The sequence below is a fragment of the Bos taurus genome, chromosome 18, assembly GCF_002263795.3.
Source record: "Bos taurus isolate L1 Dominette 01449 registration number 42190680 breed Hereford chromosome 18, ARS-UCD2.0, whole genome shotgun sequence".
Classification (NCBI taxonomy): Eukaryota; Metazoa; Chordata; class Mammalia; order Artiodactyla; family Bovidae; genus Bos; species Bos taurus.
Genome location: NC_037345.1, coordinates 8,402,258 through 8,418,381, shown reverse-complemented (window position 1 = coordinate 8,418,381; position 16,124 = coordinate 8,402,258). Strand labels below are relative to the sequence as shown.

The following is a 16,124-nucleotide window of genomic DNA, read 5'->3' as shown; positions in this document are numbered from 1 at the left end:
TCAACCTCTGCACCTGAGGCCCCCCCTGCTGAGGGGGCTGGGGGCCCAGATGACCCGTCCTGTGGGGCTGTCATGAGACTGAGTACCATCTATGAGTGTGAACCAGCCCAGTGTGCAGCACTCACTGACTGGGTCACAGACGCTATTTCCACCCCCTTTCCCTGAAATTGAGAGCAGTGAGCCACAAGGTATTGCGGGTGAGCCCACGACTCCTCCTTAAAGGGCTGTGTGCTACTTCCCACTGTGAAAAGAGAGCCCAGAAATCCCTGGAGACACGCGGAGAGCTGTCCTAATGGACACAGAGGGAAGTCACGGAGAGAGGCAACAAGGCCCCCCGAAGAATCACCGACCAAACCTGAGAAGCCATGGACGCTCCCCGGCCAAGCCCCCTCTGCCTCTCGTTCTACTGGAATGTTAGAAGCTTCCCTGGACGTCTCAGGGAAATCTACCCCAAAATCTCAGCCAATTCCTCCAAATATGCTACTGCTCTGACCCGAGGGCACACCAGGGTCCTCCCCTCTGGATGGGCCTCAGCTGAAGCCCCCTCACTGCTCGGGTCTCCTCTGCTTAGAGGCTGGTCTCCCCACCAGACTGTGACCTCCTGACATGTAGGGAATGTCCCCAGTGCGTTTTCGTGGCCCAGTGACAATCCAGGGAACACACCGCGTGCACCACTCACCCCGAACCTGAAGGGCCTTCCCCCTTCTCTGCCTGGCAAACCCCTGTCCGTCCTTCCCACGGACCTGCTGGCTGTCACTGAAATCCAGGTCGCTTCTTCCACCGATGCTTTCCTGCTGGTATCAGTGCCCCTGCAGGCGGGGTGGGCACGTGACCAAGTTCTCAGGCCAGGCCAGGAGAGGCCGGGCCTGTCCCACTGACGTCCCGCCTGCCTACCGGGCATCCCTCGCCCTGGACCCCTCGCGTTCCCCTTTCTGTGAGCCGGATCTCCATGTGCCTGCGACCCAGCATCGACCACACAAGGACGGTGCCCTAAGGCAGGCTTGGCCAGTTCTGTGCTATGAACCTCACCTCTGAAGTCTGGGGAAGAGTACAGATCCTTTCCTCAGAACACTCATAATGCGTAAAATTATAAGAGAAAGCGTGGTACTGAAATACAACTCTTAAGACAGTAAGTAAAAATCCTTGTAACATACTAATAGACGTGCCTCTTTATTAACACCTCATATAATATCTAGAGGCAGATCTAATAACCATCATAATTTCAACGGCATGATGAGCACACATTACTTTGAGATGTTTGCAACAACTGCAAATGTGATGTGAAAATATCCATGATTTCTGCTGGTGACAAAGCCCCATGTGGCTCGTTGCCAACATTGATGATGGGAGGAAAGGCTAAGTTTTGCTTACATGTTAACAGAGAGGCAACATTTCTGCCCCAAGTTCACATGCCACCATGCCATCCCCCCGAATTCTACCTGTGGGCTCTTGGGGGCTCTGCAGGCCCTCACCTGAAAACCTCTTCCCTGGGAGAGCACAGAACAAGGGGAGAAGGTCCTGGGTCCCTGGACAACCTCGTGGAGCAGAGTCCACTCTCCTGCACACAGGGCTTGAACTGCCATGCTTTAAGCCACTGTCCATCTGGTCTCTTGACCCAAATGTCACCCCCTCCATGGTGCTCATGGCTGTCACTCATCCCCCTCCCACAGCACCCAGCTTGCCACCCCCATCACCCCCAGAGCACACAGTCCTTTGGGGGCAGCTGTCCACCTCCAGTCCACCTCCCGAGCTACCCTGGGAGCTCCCAAGGGCAAGGATGGAGCCTGGGTCTCACTGGAACAGCCCCAGCACATCGCGAGGGCCTGATAGAGAGGAACGTGGTGAAGAGCTGCCAAGAAACGAGTGAGTGACACTGAGTGAACGCGTCCGGGGCTCTGCTGTGGGGCAGGGTGGTTCCACGCACTCCACACACACTCTCGCATTTGTACTCACGGCACACTGACAGTGTGAGTTCTATCGTGAGCCCCCAGACAGTGAGGACACACAGGCCCTGGGAAGTTAAGCGACCTTGCCCGGGTCGGCTGCGGTGTCAGCGAGAATGGCGAGCCCGGGACCCCAGCCCCCTGCGCGCGTGACGCCCCGAGCCGCTACCTTGATGATGATCTTCCCGCGCAGCTGGCTGGGCGACGGCAGCTGGTCGGCACTGGCCTCCTTGGGTTTGGTCAGCAGCAGGTCTCCAAACACTTCCTTGAACACCCTGGCCATGTGGCGCTGCTGCTCCACACAGCAGTGCTCCTCGATGGACAGGATCACGGGGAAGCTGCGGGCGGGCAGGCGGCAGGGGTCAGCAAGGCGGCAGGGTGTCAGTGTGTATGTGTGTGCTGGGGAAAGGGGTGTCGGTGTCAGTGTGTGTGTGTGTTAGGGAAAGGGGTGTCAGTGTGTGTATGTGTGTGTGTGTGTGCTGGGGAAAGGGGTGTCAGTGTGTGTGTGTGTGTGTGTGTGTGTGTTAGGGAAAGGGGTGTCAGTGTGTGTGTGTGTGTGTGTGTGTGTGCTGGGGAAAGGGGTGTCAGTGTGTGTGTGTGTGTGTGTGTGTGTGTTAGGGAAAGGGGTGTCAGTGTGTGTGTGTGTGTGTGTGTGTGCTGGGGAAAGGGGTGTCAGTGTGTGTGTGTGTGTGTGTGTGTGTGCTGGGGAAAGGGGTGTCAGTGTGTGTGTGTGTGTGTGTGTGTGTGCTGGGGAAAGGGGTGTCAGTGTGTGTGTGTGTGTTAGGGAAAGGGGTGTCAGTGTGTGTATGTGTGTGTGTGTGTGCTGGGGAAAGGGGTGTCAGTGTGTGTGTGTGTGTGCTGGGGAAAGGGGTGTCAGTGTGTGTGTGTGTGTGTGTGTGTGTGTGTGTGCTGGGGAAAGGGGTGTCAGTGTGTGTGTGTGTGTGTGTGTGTGTGCTGAGGAAAGGGGTGTCAGTGTGTGTGTGTGTGTTAGGGAAAGGGGCGTCAGTGTGTGTGTGTGTGTGTGTGGTGGGGGAAAGGGGCGTAAGTGTGTGTGTGTGTGTGTGTGTGTGTGTGTGTGTGCTGAGGAAAGGGGTGTCAGTGTGTGTGTGTGTGTTAGGGAAAGGGGCGTCAGTGTGTGTGTGTGTGTGTGTGTGTGTGTGTGTGTGGTGGGGGAAAGGGGCGTAAGTGTGTGTGTGTGTGTGTGTGTGTGTGTGTGCTGAGGAAAGGGGTGTCAGTGTGTGTGTGTGTGTTAGGGAAAGGGGCGTCAGTGTGTGTGTGTGTGTGTGTGGTGGGGGAAAGGGGCGTAAGTGTGTGTGTGTGTGTGTGTGTGTGTGTGCTGAGGAAAGGGGTGTCAGTGTGTGTGTGTGTTAGGGAAAGGGGCGTCAGTGTGTGTATGTGTGTGTGTGTGTGGTGGGGGAAAGGGGCGTAAGTGTGTGTGTGTGTGTGTATGTGTGTGTGTGTGTGTGCTGAGGAAAGGGGTGTCAGTGTGTGTCTGTGTGCCTATGTGTGTGTTGGGGGAAAGGGGCATCAGTGTGTGTGTGTGGGCGCACCAGGGAAAGGGGTGTCAGTGTGCACGTGTGTGTGTGTGTGTGTGTGTGTGTTGGGGGAAACGGGTGTCAGTGTGTGTCTGTGTGTGTTTGCGTGTCTGTGTGTGTGCATGTGTGTGTGTTTTGGGGGAAAGGGGTGTCAGTGTGTGTCTCTGTGTGTGTGTGTATCTGTGTGTGTGTGTGTGCTGGGGAAAGGGGTGTCAGTGTGTGTCTGTGTGTGTGTGTGTGTGTGTGTGTGTGTGTGTGTGTTGGGGGAAGGGAGCATCAGTGTCTGTGTGTGTGTGTGTGTGTGTGTGTGTGTGTGTGTGTGCTGGGGAAAGGGGTGTCAGTGTGTGTCTGTGTGTGTCTGTGCGTTGGGGAAAGGGGCGTCAGCGTGTATGTGTGGAGAGTATGGGGTGGGGGTGTGTCTGTGTCTGCTGGAGGGGTGTCTGTGGTGGGGTACTACTCAGGGTGTGTCTGTGTGTGTGTCTATGTGTGCTGCGGGTGTCTTATGTGGGGGGTGTATCTGTGAGAATCTATGTGTACTGTGTGTATAAGTGTGTGCACTGGGGGGAAGGGAGTGTCTGTGTGTATCTGTTGGGAGACAGTGTCTGTTCCTGTGTGTGTCTCTGTGGGGTGCATCTGGGGTGGTGGTGAATGTGTGTGTCTGTGTGTGTATGTGTGTGTATGTCTGGTGTGGTGGGGAGTATGCATGCGTGTATGTGTGTCTGTGGTGGGGTATGCCTGGTGTGGTGGGGAGTGTGTGGGTGTGTGTGTCTGGGGGGTGGGGAGTATGCATGTGTGTATGTATGCAGTGGGGTGTGTCTGGTGTGGTGGGGTGTGTGTGTGTGTGTGTGTGTGTGTGTCTATATGGGGTGTGTCAGGGGGTGGGGAGTGTGTCTGTGTGTCTATGTGGGGTGTCTGGAGGTGGGGAGTATGTGTATATGTGTGTGTCTATGTGGGGCGTGTCTGGGAGGTGGGGACTGTATGTGTGTGCGTGTGAGTGTGTGTGTGTGTGAGTGTGTGTGTGTGTGTCTATGTGGGGTGTGCAGGGGGGTGGGGAGTATGTCTGTGTGTCTGTCCACCCAACCCCAGTGGCCTCCCTTTGAAGGTGAACCACCAGGAAATCAGCTGCCGACCTGGAGGTGACAAAGGCGTGGTCTTTGATGGCCTGCACAACGTCGTCGAACTTGATCTTGGTGGTCCGCGTCCAGCCGTGGTAGATGATGGGCTTGCCATCGGGCCCGTCCCAGCAGTCCACTGCAGGCAGAACCGGGAGTCCTGAGCTCCCGCCCATCCCCCTCAACCCCCAGTCCACAGCCGTGCCAGCCGTGCCAGCCGTGCCCCGGCCCCCGCCCCAGTGCTGGCTCCATCACCTGGACACCGGGGCCAGACCCGGCCAGATCGGGGCCACCAGCCTGAGGACGCGCCTCACCTGCACACACATGTCACCTGCGTCATTACAGGAAGACTGTGTGGCCTAATTAAAGGTCCCTTTGTAATGCCACACATCCGTCCAAAAGACGTTCGTTCAAATTTTTTTAACAGATTCATCGTGCGTTTTATCTTCTGATTTGACTTGTCTAAACACTGCCTTGCTTTCTCTGCTAGAGGGAACATTACAGGGCAGTGAGAGATTTATTTTTCAAGATTCATGGTGAAATGTTCAGACAGAACTAGGTTACGTAGAAGGTGAACAGCCTCTATATTTTTAACCCACAGAGGAGACAGGAGCTGACAGTTTCAAACTAAATTTTTTTCACATTTGCTTTTTCCCTAACAGGGAAAAAGGCATAAATTAGGCAGCACTCTGTAGGAGGAACTGCCATTAAGGTTTGATACCGTGATGAATGTTTCTGATTAAAATGGAGCCGACATCGGTGCTCTGGGCCTTTCCTCAGCCTGGCACAGCCATGAGCCTCTGGTACTGAGTCAGGCTGGGGGGTCAGGAGGAAGCACCCGCTCCCAGCCACGTCCGGGAGCCTGGAGTCGCCTATGTGGGGCAGCTGCGGGCACCCAGGCACAGGCGCTCAGGGACCCCTGTTGAACCGCGCAGGGCGCCCGCCTGTCTCTAACAACAGCCCCGAGGGACGGCAGGACAGGAAGGCCATCTTTGCGACGGGCCTCCCAGCCCCTCCGCTGTATCTGGACACCTTCCAGACAAGAAGACCACTGCCCAAGCTGCTGTGGCTCCGACCTGGCCAGGCCCAACGTCCCTCCTTGTCGTGGGGGACCCCATCTTCGGGGGAAAGCCCCCGGGCTGCTGGGGGCCGCCTCACTCACCCCAGATGCTGAGGGTACCTGGCTCCGCCCCCAGGCTGCCCCGCCCACCCCCACCATCAGGCCCCCACGTGAAGCGTCCGGCGGGCGGGTACTCACGCTCGATGCAGCGGCAGCCCATCCGCAGGCAGCGGATGTAGGCCTCCGTGGACGACTCACTCCGCAGCTGGTCCCCCGTGAGGTACCTGCAGGAGAAGGGGCCCTGTAAGGGCAGGCCTGCACCTCGGGGCACCCCTGGGGAACTTCTCAGCCTGGGCCCCCAATGCCCTGAGTTCTTCCTGTCTATAAAGATCCCCCCTCACCACATCCCCCAGTTAGGATCTGGGCCAGACACAGGCAATCCTGTGGCTGACACAGTCAGGAGCCTCAGACTCAGGCTATGGTCGTGGGAGGTGAAGGGGAACCATGCTGGAAACCCAAGGGTGGGGTGGAGAACATGTGTCCTTACGAGGAAAACGTGGTCAAAGGGAGTCAGGAGCGAGACTGACGGACAATGATAAACCCACGACCCCTGACGGCTGCCCCCAGGCCACACAAGGCAGAGGTGGGCCACCATTCACATCAGGGCCCCAGGCCGGGCTCAGGATAAATGGAACTTGCTACCCCGTGAACTGTGTCCACGAAAACTGATGCAGAAAGACCAATTTTTATCATTCTCCTCCTTACCACCCATGTCCCCCGCTTTAAGAGTCTGTGTTGCTCAGCTATCTTCTGGGTTTGGCAGGATTTGCCATTCTAAAACACATACTCAAGTCAAAGGTAGGGACAAGAACTATGAAGTCCCTTTGCCCCTGAATAGGAAGGTGTCTTCCAAAATGCCTGGAGACAAACCTAAGGGCCTTCTCTCCAACTCCTGTCTGGACCGACACTCGGGAAAGTACCAGTCAACAGCCCAGGACCGAAGGCCTCCACCCTCTCACCTTGTACAGCAGACAGAGGATGAGAGCCTGAGTGGCACATCTGTTTCTCCCTTCCTGTCTGCCCTTTTTTTTTCAATCAGGGCAAGCTCCCAAAGATACACATTTGAGTGTGCTGTTCTCCAGCCTAAAAGCCATCAGTGGGGACTCCCACTGCCCTCCCTGCTGCTTCAAAGATTCCACTCAAGCTGACTCTTCCTGGCCTCGTCTCCTGCCACTCTCCCTCCAGGGTCTGTGCTCTAGTCTTACTAGACTCCGCTCAGTTCCTCCTACCCCCGGACATTTGCATGTGCTGTTCCTGTGTCTGACACCCTCTTCCTCCTCGCCTCGCCACCTGTTCTTCTCTCACCAACTCCCGCTCATTGCTAAGACTCAAAGGAGGCCCTTTCCCCCTCCAAACACAGAGGACAGGGGCTGATCCTGCCCCCAGCCCAATTGTTTCCTATTTTTTGGCCCCGCTGTGCAGCATGTGGGATCTTAGTTTCTCAACCAAGGATTGAACCCGTGCCCCATGCAGTGGACATGCAAGCCCAGGGCCTGGAGCAAGGTCAATCTCAGTAAATGTCAGTTCAGTGACTAATTCAACTGCCTTCCTAAGAGCTGGACCATAAAGAAGGCTGAGCACCAAAGAACTGATGCTTTCAAACTCTGGTGTTGCAGAAGACTCTTGAGAGTCTGATGGACAGCAAGAAGAACAAAGCAGTCCATCCTAAAGGAAATCAACCCTGAATATTCACTGGAAGGACTGATGCTGAAGGGGAAGCTCCAATACTTTGGCCACCTGACACAAAGAGCTGAGTCACTGGAAAAGACCCTGAGGCTGGGAAAGATTGAAGGCAGGAGGAGAAGGGGACGAGATGGTTGGATGGCATCGCCAACTCAATGGACATGAGTCTGAGCAAAGTCAGGGAGATAGTGAAGGACAGGGGAGCCTAGCGTGCTGCAGTCCTTGGGGTCACAGAGAGTCGGACAGGACTTAGAGACCCAACAGCAACAACTACGAATGAGATGCCCAAACTGCTTTGTCGACTTGCTCCTTAGGGCCACAGGTAAAGGATTACTATGGCAATACCAACTAGGAGAGACAGAGGCATCTCCCCTCCCCTCCAGAAGCTTCCATATATCCCAGTCTGAGCAGCGAGGGCCTGCACTCTGCCCACTGCCCACACACTCTGCCAGAGCAGCGCCCCAGAGTGCCCTCCGTACCACCGTTCTCCTGCCCGACGTGCCGCAGGCTGGCGGGGAGACTCACGTGTTGTGCGACGAGGAGATCCAGTAATGAGACAAGGGGTTGTTCATGTCCTGCATGTCCACCACGTCGTACTTCTCGTCCCAGATGCTGTTCTCCCGGGAAAACAGGTACGTGAGGAACTAGGAGAGTCACAAACACAGGGAGGGATCAGCACACGGGTGGCGATGGGTTCTTACGGGCCTGTGTCAACTCGGGGAGACGGTACGTGAAGATTCAACACACGGCCCCCTGGCCTCAGTTACCCAAGTTGCTAAAGCAGAAAACTCGGATTGCAACAGGCTGTATGAACACACGCTTTGCTGACCTATACAGTTAATTTCCTTTGCAATATGTATCCTTAAGTACTGGAGGCTACAAGAGTACATGCTGCCCATATACAAGTGTTTAGGGACAATAATACCATGAGCATTTGTGAACGCACCATCCGAGGTGAGGGACAGAACACTGCCAGTGTCATGATACCTAAAAGGCAGGAAATTTCATATGCCAGTTCCCGACCCCTTAAAAAAGAAAACAGAAGCCTGAGTGACACTCTACTTCCTGGGAACAACCCTGCATGGGACGAGGGGCACTTCCCAGCTCCCCTCAGCCCCTGCTGCCTCACGCTGGGCCAAGTGCACCCATTTCCACATCTTGCAAGAGCCACGTAGACCTCGGAATTCTAGAGCTGTGCTTGTAACGGTTTAAGGCTCACTAGCAGCACCTCCCTCTAGCGGCAAAAGAGAAGATTTCACCTACGTGATCTAACAGAGGAGGAGGAGAAAAATCAAAGGCTATGGTGGTTTGGGACCGGGGGGAACAAACAGCTCTTGACTGAGAGAGTCAGTCTAGGGACATCTAGCAGCAAAGCCCTCCAAGGGAAGAGGCCTAGAAAATACACTTCGGAGGACAGCAATATCAATCCAAAAGCCATGCGCACAGGACAGGGAGCTCACTCACCTCATCCACAAACAGGAAGGGTTCAGCAGTTTCCCTCATGGTGTCGTCAATAAACTTTGTCATCCGCTCACGGACTTTGTTCAGATCCTGAGCCCAAAGCTCCTTAGAATGATAAAAAGAACATGAAATCATCAGAAAGAGGACTTTGCAAAATTCTTTACCTCCCAGGACCCAGTTTTAGTCAAAGACTGAAACATGGATGCATTCTGGACACACATACCATCAAGGCCTCACCCTACGCACAGCACATTTTCCCTAAAGGACCACAGAGTAAACATTGTAGGCTTTTGGCCACAACAACTCAATTCTTCTATAACAGTGCAGAAAGAACTACAGACAACAGGCACACAAATGGCCATGGTTGTGTTTATAAATAAAACTTTATTTGTAAAAAACAAGCTGTGGGCCAGATGCGGTCTGTGGTAATAGTCTGCCAACTCCTGCTCTAAGCCAGTTCCTTACACTTGCTAGCATGAAGAGGAGGGGAGCACAGTTATGTCAGACAACTACGGTCACTCCCCCGGCTGATGGTGGGCAAGTCACAGACCCTCTCTGAGCTCCTGGTCTGTTACCTGGGAATAATGATACCTAAGCACACAGACTGTGAAGGACTGGATGAAATAAAAGTTCTGTGCTTAAAACAGCACCTGGTACACAGAAGGCACTCCAATCACAGCAACATGACTGGTCGACTGTCACCCTCCTGTGACATCTCATCCTGTCCAGACAACTCTGCAGGTCACATACTGTCACTGTCGTTTTAGAGACAAGGACACAGAAGCTCAGAACATCACACGACCCCAACTTCACACAGCTAGTAATCTGGAGAGCTAGGCTTCCAAATAACTAAACTTTGGAAAACCAACACAGAATCAGTCAAGATCAGCAAAGTATTGCTACTCAGACACCAATAGGGTCTGAAAGATACATGACCAGTTCAAAGACAGCTTCTGCACAGTCTCAGAAGTTCAGAAGCCCTTTAGAAAAAAGTACATACAATGTAAAAGAACTTCACTGTTTTCTCTTCAAACCCTAAATCCCCAAATATTCCTAGACAAAAGGATAAAGCATGACCCAGATATTCAATTTGGGCTCATGTTTTCTGGATTCCTAGTACTCTAAAACCTCTATCTGTAGGAACAATAAAACCAGGTGTGCTGGCGGCGACGCGTGGTTGGATGGGAAGGTCAGAGCAGGAAGTCTGAAAGAGGTAAAGCGCACGGGCAGACACAAACGAGGTAGGTGCAAGGCGACAACAAGCCTCACTGCTGATTCTTGCGAATCGCCTTGGATGAAGGACACCCAACGGCCCGGAGCCAGGGGGACAGCTGGGTCATTTGTGTACAGGGTGTTACAACCTTTGAATACCAGAACAGGAAACTCAAATTGTAGGATACTTAATGCAAACACCTTGCCAGGCCTAGATGTCCTGCAAAGGCCAGGAGCTTCCTGCTTCCTTCTCCTGTAGAGCTTTTGCATAAAAAATCATGGGCACTGAGCCGACATAACCTGGAACTGAAATAGCTGTGAATAAGAAATCATCTGCCTAAAGGAGTTTAAAACCTGAATATCCGAGGGGGTTAGTAAATGTTTCTACTTGGTGGGACTTCCCTGGTGGTCCAGTGGTTAAAACTCGACCATTCTAATGCAGGGGGCACAGGTTTGATCCCCAGTCAGGGTACTAAGATCCCACATGCCACATGGCCAGAAAAGGAAAGAAACGTGTCTCTGTGGCATGGGGTATTGTGCTGGGCAACTGCAATAATGGCAATGATGAGACTGTGAGGAGAGAAGCAACTGCGGTGAGGTGGTCTGCGCTGGGCAGGGGCGGCATGCCAGGCTCTGCCCTCAACCTTGAGCCTCAACCTTGTGGCTCATTTTGAACTCACATAAGCCCGGGAGATACGTATAACATTATTCTCCGGTTAAATAAATAAGAAAGCTGAGGCTTCATGTCATTAAATAAGCTGACCCAACAGTGAGTCCTAGACCAACCCACACACATCAGGTTCGGGTCAGTTCATGTCACCTGTCCCTCCCAGGGCTGGACTGCAGCCCACCTGACCAGCCCCCAGATGGAAATTCAGATGGGTTCTCTGAAATCCTCACATCTATTAAAATGCCGCCATCACACCAACTTGTTAGAAAAGATGAAGACGGTGGATTTCCCTGTGAAAACTGTGCCAGGAACAGAAGTACCAGGGCACAAAAACTGGAAGAGGCTTCCCTGTCCTTCATGTAAAGAATGAATATAAATGTAAAATCATAAAGTATGATCCCTCAAAATACTACCACAACTTAAAGAAGATAGGGGAGGATTTCACAAATGCTGTCCCTGTACCCAACCTCACTTGGGAACCGGAAGGAGAGAATGATCCTATGAGTACGAAACAGTGATAACTCTCTGCCTTTCACAGCCCTGCCAAGAAGACAATACAAGTGCAGAAGAATGAGGGTTCCGCTGCGTCTCTAACCATGAGATCAGAACCAAGCAGTGTAACGGAGAGTCCGCATTTAATACAACGATTTGCACAAAACACACCTCATAATCCCATTCCTCCTAAATCACCCTCTACAACTGATGATGATCGTCAGAAATTTTAAAATGTATTTTTTTAGACTTCTGGTTTAGAAACTACCAAAAACAGAAATAGCATATTTGATGATGATATTGATTCTGAAGATGAATTAAGACTAATGATTGCAAGACAGGAAAACAGAGAAAATGACATGGTCCTCCAATGAATTTGAAAATGATCCCTTTGAAGTTGTAAGGGATGATTTTAAATCTGATTTTCACAAATTTCACACTTCAACAGGTTTAGGCCTCAGAAACAATGTCTCTTGCCTCAACAGTGAAAATAACATTATGGAAAATGGTTGTGACTCTGATTCAGGAGATACAGATGAAATCACTGCAATGAAAAAAGTTCTGGTAAGATCAAAAACTGTGGATTTTTCACAGATAGAAAAGTCTATGAACAAGAACACTCATTTGAAAAACAGAAAAAAAGGAGGATCTTTCTGATGACTGTATTAAAGTACAAAAAAGAAAAAACAAAGCCGAGATAGCCCTGAGTCACAGAGTTAAGGTCTTAGTTGTAAATCTCTGATTGAGTCCAGTAGCAGTGAAGACGCTGATTCCGTATCAGAATCAACTGAGTCTGAAGGCCGTAAGGAGTATAACACCTTGATGGAAAACTGTCTCCGTGTGGATCTGACTTCAGCTGATTTGGAACAGTCGGCTGGTGGTAACCAGGAGGCTCCAAAAGAAAAGACTGAGAGCAGTGGCCAGGAAACCACTGCCAAGCGTGACGGGGCCTCCAAGAGCCAAAGGACTCCAGGTGACCTCCGCAGAGGCCAGCAGGGTAGTCATCCCAAGGAGACTGTGGCTTCTCTTTTAGAAGGAAAAGAGAACCCATGTGGAAAACAGAACCCAAAGGAAAATACCTTAAAGTCAAAATTTCAGGCTTTCAAAGGAGTGGGCTGTCTCTATGGAAAGGAATCAATGAAAAAAAAAATCCTTGCAAGAGAGTGTCGCCTCTAACAATATTAATAAAGATCAAATTTCCTTGAAACTTGAGGAACCCAGGAACATGTCCATGGAAAAATGGTCCCTGTGTGCTAATGGCCCATCAAGTGAACAGACTCCTTTCCAACATGCAAAGGAGGCAAATGACTCAAACCAAATTCAGCCTCAAAAGAGACAGGCTTCTTTTGAGAGCCAGGGTCACAAAGCAGGTGTCCCCTAACAGTTCAGAAAAGAGACACAGGAATCCTATTTCTAGTCTGTTGCCACTAAAAGATAAGAAGTCTTGGTGCTAAGACTAGCAGCAGAGGCCTTGATGAAGACTCTTGCCACAGGACTGGAAAGTCAGGAGAGGGCTCTGATCGGAGGCCTGATCTATGCAGCTCCAAGGCCCCTGAGAAACCACCAGAGGTTTTCGCAAGGAGAGACTCCCAGGGGAGCAACACTGACTTCCCACTTTCTGTTAAGAGTTCATCAGGTGTCAGTGCTAAGGATAAGCATGCTGAAGATAATCAGAAAGGTCTGGCAGCCTTAGAGGCAAGGCGGAAAGCCAAAGAACTTCAAAAGAAGTTGGTTCACAATGCTCTGGCAAATTTGGACGGTCATCCAGAGGACAAGCCGACGCACATCATCTTTGGTTCCAGTAGTGAAAGTGAAAGAGGAGACAGTCACTCAGGAGCAAAGCCACCCAGGAGAGGAACTGGCAAAAGGGGTAGAGCCTCTGGGAAGCTCTTTGACAGCAGTGATGACGAGGAATCTTGTTCTGAAGATGACAATAACAGGTTCAGAATTAAACCTCAATTTGAGGGCACAGCTGGACAGAAGCTCATGAATTTGCAGTCTCACTTTGGCACTGACTCCCGATTTCTAGAAAGTGATAATGAAGAGGAACAGAAAGAAATAAATGAAAAGAAAACTGCTGAGAAGGAAGAGCTTGCTGCAGAAAAGCTGAAAGCCCTGAATATTGTGCAGAGCATTTTGCAGATCAGCTTAAGCAATTCTACAAAGAATCAGTAGCTGCAAAGAAATTTAAGGACATCATACATTATGATTCAGTGAGGCATGACCATGCCACTTATGAAAGAAGGCAAGATGATAAACCCAAAGAAAGTAAAGCAAAACAAAAGAAGAAAAGGGAGGAAGCTGAGAAACTACCTGAAGTGTCTAAAGAAACGTATTATAACCTTCAGTTCAGTTGCTCAGTCGTGTCCGACTCTTTGCAACCCCATGGACTGCAGCACACCAGGCCTCCCTGTCCATCACCAACTCCCGGAGCCTGCTTAAACTCATGTCCATCATGTCGGTGATACAATCCAACCATCTCATCCTCTGTCGTCCCCTTCTCCTCCTGCCTTCAATCTTTCCCAGCATCAGGGTCTTTTCAAATGAGTCAGTTCTTCGTCTCAGGTGGCCGAAGTATCGGAGTTTCAGCTTCAGCATCAGTCCTTCCAGTGAATATTCAGGACTGACTTCCTTTAGGATGGACTGATTGGATCTCTTTGCAATCCAAAGGACTCTCAAGAGTCTTCTCCAACACCACAGTTCAAAAGCATCAATTCTTTGGCGCTCAGCTTTCTTTATAGTCCAACTCTCACATCCATACATGACTAATGGAAAAACCACAGCTTTGATTAGATGGACCTTTGTTGGTAAAGTAATGTCTCTGCTTTTTAATATGTTGTCTAGGTTGGTCATAGCTTTTCTTCCAAGGAGCAAGCATCTTTTAATTTCATGGCTGCAGTCACCATCTGCAGTGATTTTGGAACCCCAAAAATAAAGTCAGTCACTGTTTCCATTGTTTCCCCATCTATTTGCCATAAGTGATAGGATTATAACATTGCTACGGATTTAAAACAAATATTCCAGACTGTAAAAGATACCAGTGTAAAGGAAGACAACACACCTTGGAATGTGGACCCTGATGGAGAGAAAGCTGAGGTGGTCCAGGACCCTACAGCTCTGATGATTTGGGGTGAACAAACCGGTGGGTTCACATTTTCCTTTTTTGAGTCTGACGCCAAAGATGAAGAGGAAGAGACCTATAGAGTTGAAGCAGTAAAACCTGGGAAGATGGCCTGGCAGGGAGACCCTAGTTTCCAAGACAGCAGGTTCAGAAGAGGAAGATGTTACTGAAGAGACAGATGACAAAAAGCACAGCCCTGAAGAAGTATCATTACCTGAGAAAGAGACTACTAGATTTTTCTTTTTCTCTAAGAATGATGAGAGACTTCAGGGTTCTGACTAATTCTGGAGTGGTAAGTAGTATTAGCAGGAATTCTTGGGAGATCAGAACAAACAACTTGCATAATGGACTGTCGGAAGAAATGTGAAAACGCCAAAAGGAGAGTGAAACCAAAATAATAAATGTCGTCATTAGTTTCGATAACGAATGTAAACAAGTCTCACCGTGGAAACTGGAGTGATCTAGAAAATGTTTTAACTGGCAAAGAATTCAGAGCGAAGGAATATTCAAAATCTTATCTGGTGGATATCATTCTGATTGCTTTCTTTTTCTGTAGATTTCCTATCTGTTAACTAATTACTTCAAACAACCTGAACCTTTGTTTTAATGAAGCATAAGATAGTCCCTCAAAATACTTTTGTATATAATCTCTTTGCCCTCCTTCTTCAATAACGAATGGGCATTTCCTGACATGAGGTTTACATAAAGCTTTTTAAAATATATGCATCATAGCATTTATATTTTCCAAGTTATATTTCATGTAAATTATACTTGAAATATTTCTGATTGTATTAAATACACCTTACCTCCAAAAAAAAAATGCTGCTGTCGTTTCTTTAGGATAAGTTCCTAGGAGAGCAATTATTAAAGTACAGAAGGCTGTTTTCAAAGTTTTCATATTAACTGCATTTTGCCCAAAGTGTTTTCTAAAAAATTTGTGTTAACTCACACACCAAGTGCTGCAGCGATTATTTCACATATGAGCCTCCAGGCCCTGGGTGACCGGTTCAGCGTCCCACAGAGCGCCGGGGGCTGAGACATTCAGAGTCCACCAGACTGACGGCCCGGGCCCCACCCCGGCCTCACCCCTCGTTCCCACCATGCGCACTCACATGGGTGCATGCAGGCTGCCTGCGTCCTAGCTCCCAGATGTGGGATCCTAACTCCCTGCACTTTGCTGCTGGCCCGTGACCCTGACCTCTGAGGGCAGCCCAGTGACAGGGCCAGTGTGGGGAAAGCATGCGACTGTCCCAGGAATATCATTACCCTGCACGAGGCGGTGGATCCAGGATACACGGTGAGTTGTCCAGGAGTTTAACCACTTAACTCCAACATCTCCCTACAAATTCAGGGAGTAATTCAGTGCAAGGAAGAGCACGGAGAAAAGCAGGCAGCATGGGTGCCTCTCTCTCTGCTTCAATCTCTGGGCAGCTCAGCACTTTACATGTAATTGGGTCCAAGAGACTTCATCTATCCCCTCATTTCACCTGCCCTCGGTCATAGTCCCAGGTGGGTAAGACTTCTCTTGGTCACTCCCATGCACCCCAGCATCCTGATCACCATTCATCATGAACCACTGCTGCTACCCGCTCTGCCTGGACCTTCCTGTGGCCGGCCTCACCCAAGTGTCTCTGTTCATCATTCTCCCTAAAACCAATGACATCTGAACACCGGATGGGTGGGGACACTAAGAAGTTAGTGCTGGTTGCGAAAGGTGTTAACAGGAGTATTATTGTCCTGTTTTGTTTTAAAAAAAAAAAAAAACTCCATTTCAC

At 50.5% G+C, this 16,124-nt stretch overlaps 1 protein-coding gene and 1 pseudogene across 1 annotated transcript in view; one reads left to right on the top strand and one right to left on the bottom strand.

Moving 5' to 3' along the window:
• The window catches only part of PLCG2 (phospholipase C gamma 2), a 157,073-nt gene that overhangs the window by 49,563 nt on the left and 91,386 nt on the right, over window positions 1–16,124 (bottom strand). The window contains exons 11-15 of the mRNA XM_059877664.1: window positions 8,858–8,959; window positions 7,919–8,037; window positions 5,849–5,934; window positions 4,609–4,729; window positions 2,113–2,281 (exon numbers count right to left, since the gene is read on the bottom strand). Coding sequence (XP_059733647.1) covers window positions 2,113–2,281; window positions 4,609–4,729; window positions 5,849–5,934; window positions 7,919–8,037; window positions 8,858–8,959 — 597 coding nt within the window. The remainder of the gene's footprint in view (window positions 1–2,112; window positions 2,282–4,608; window positions 4,730–5,848; window positions 5,935–7,918; window positions 8,038–8,857; window positions 8,960–16,124) is intronic.
• Window positions 10,911–15,076, top strand: LOC132342786 (nucleolar protein 8-like; annotated as a pseudogene).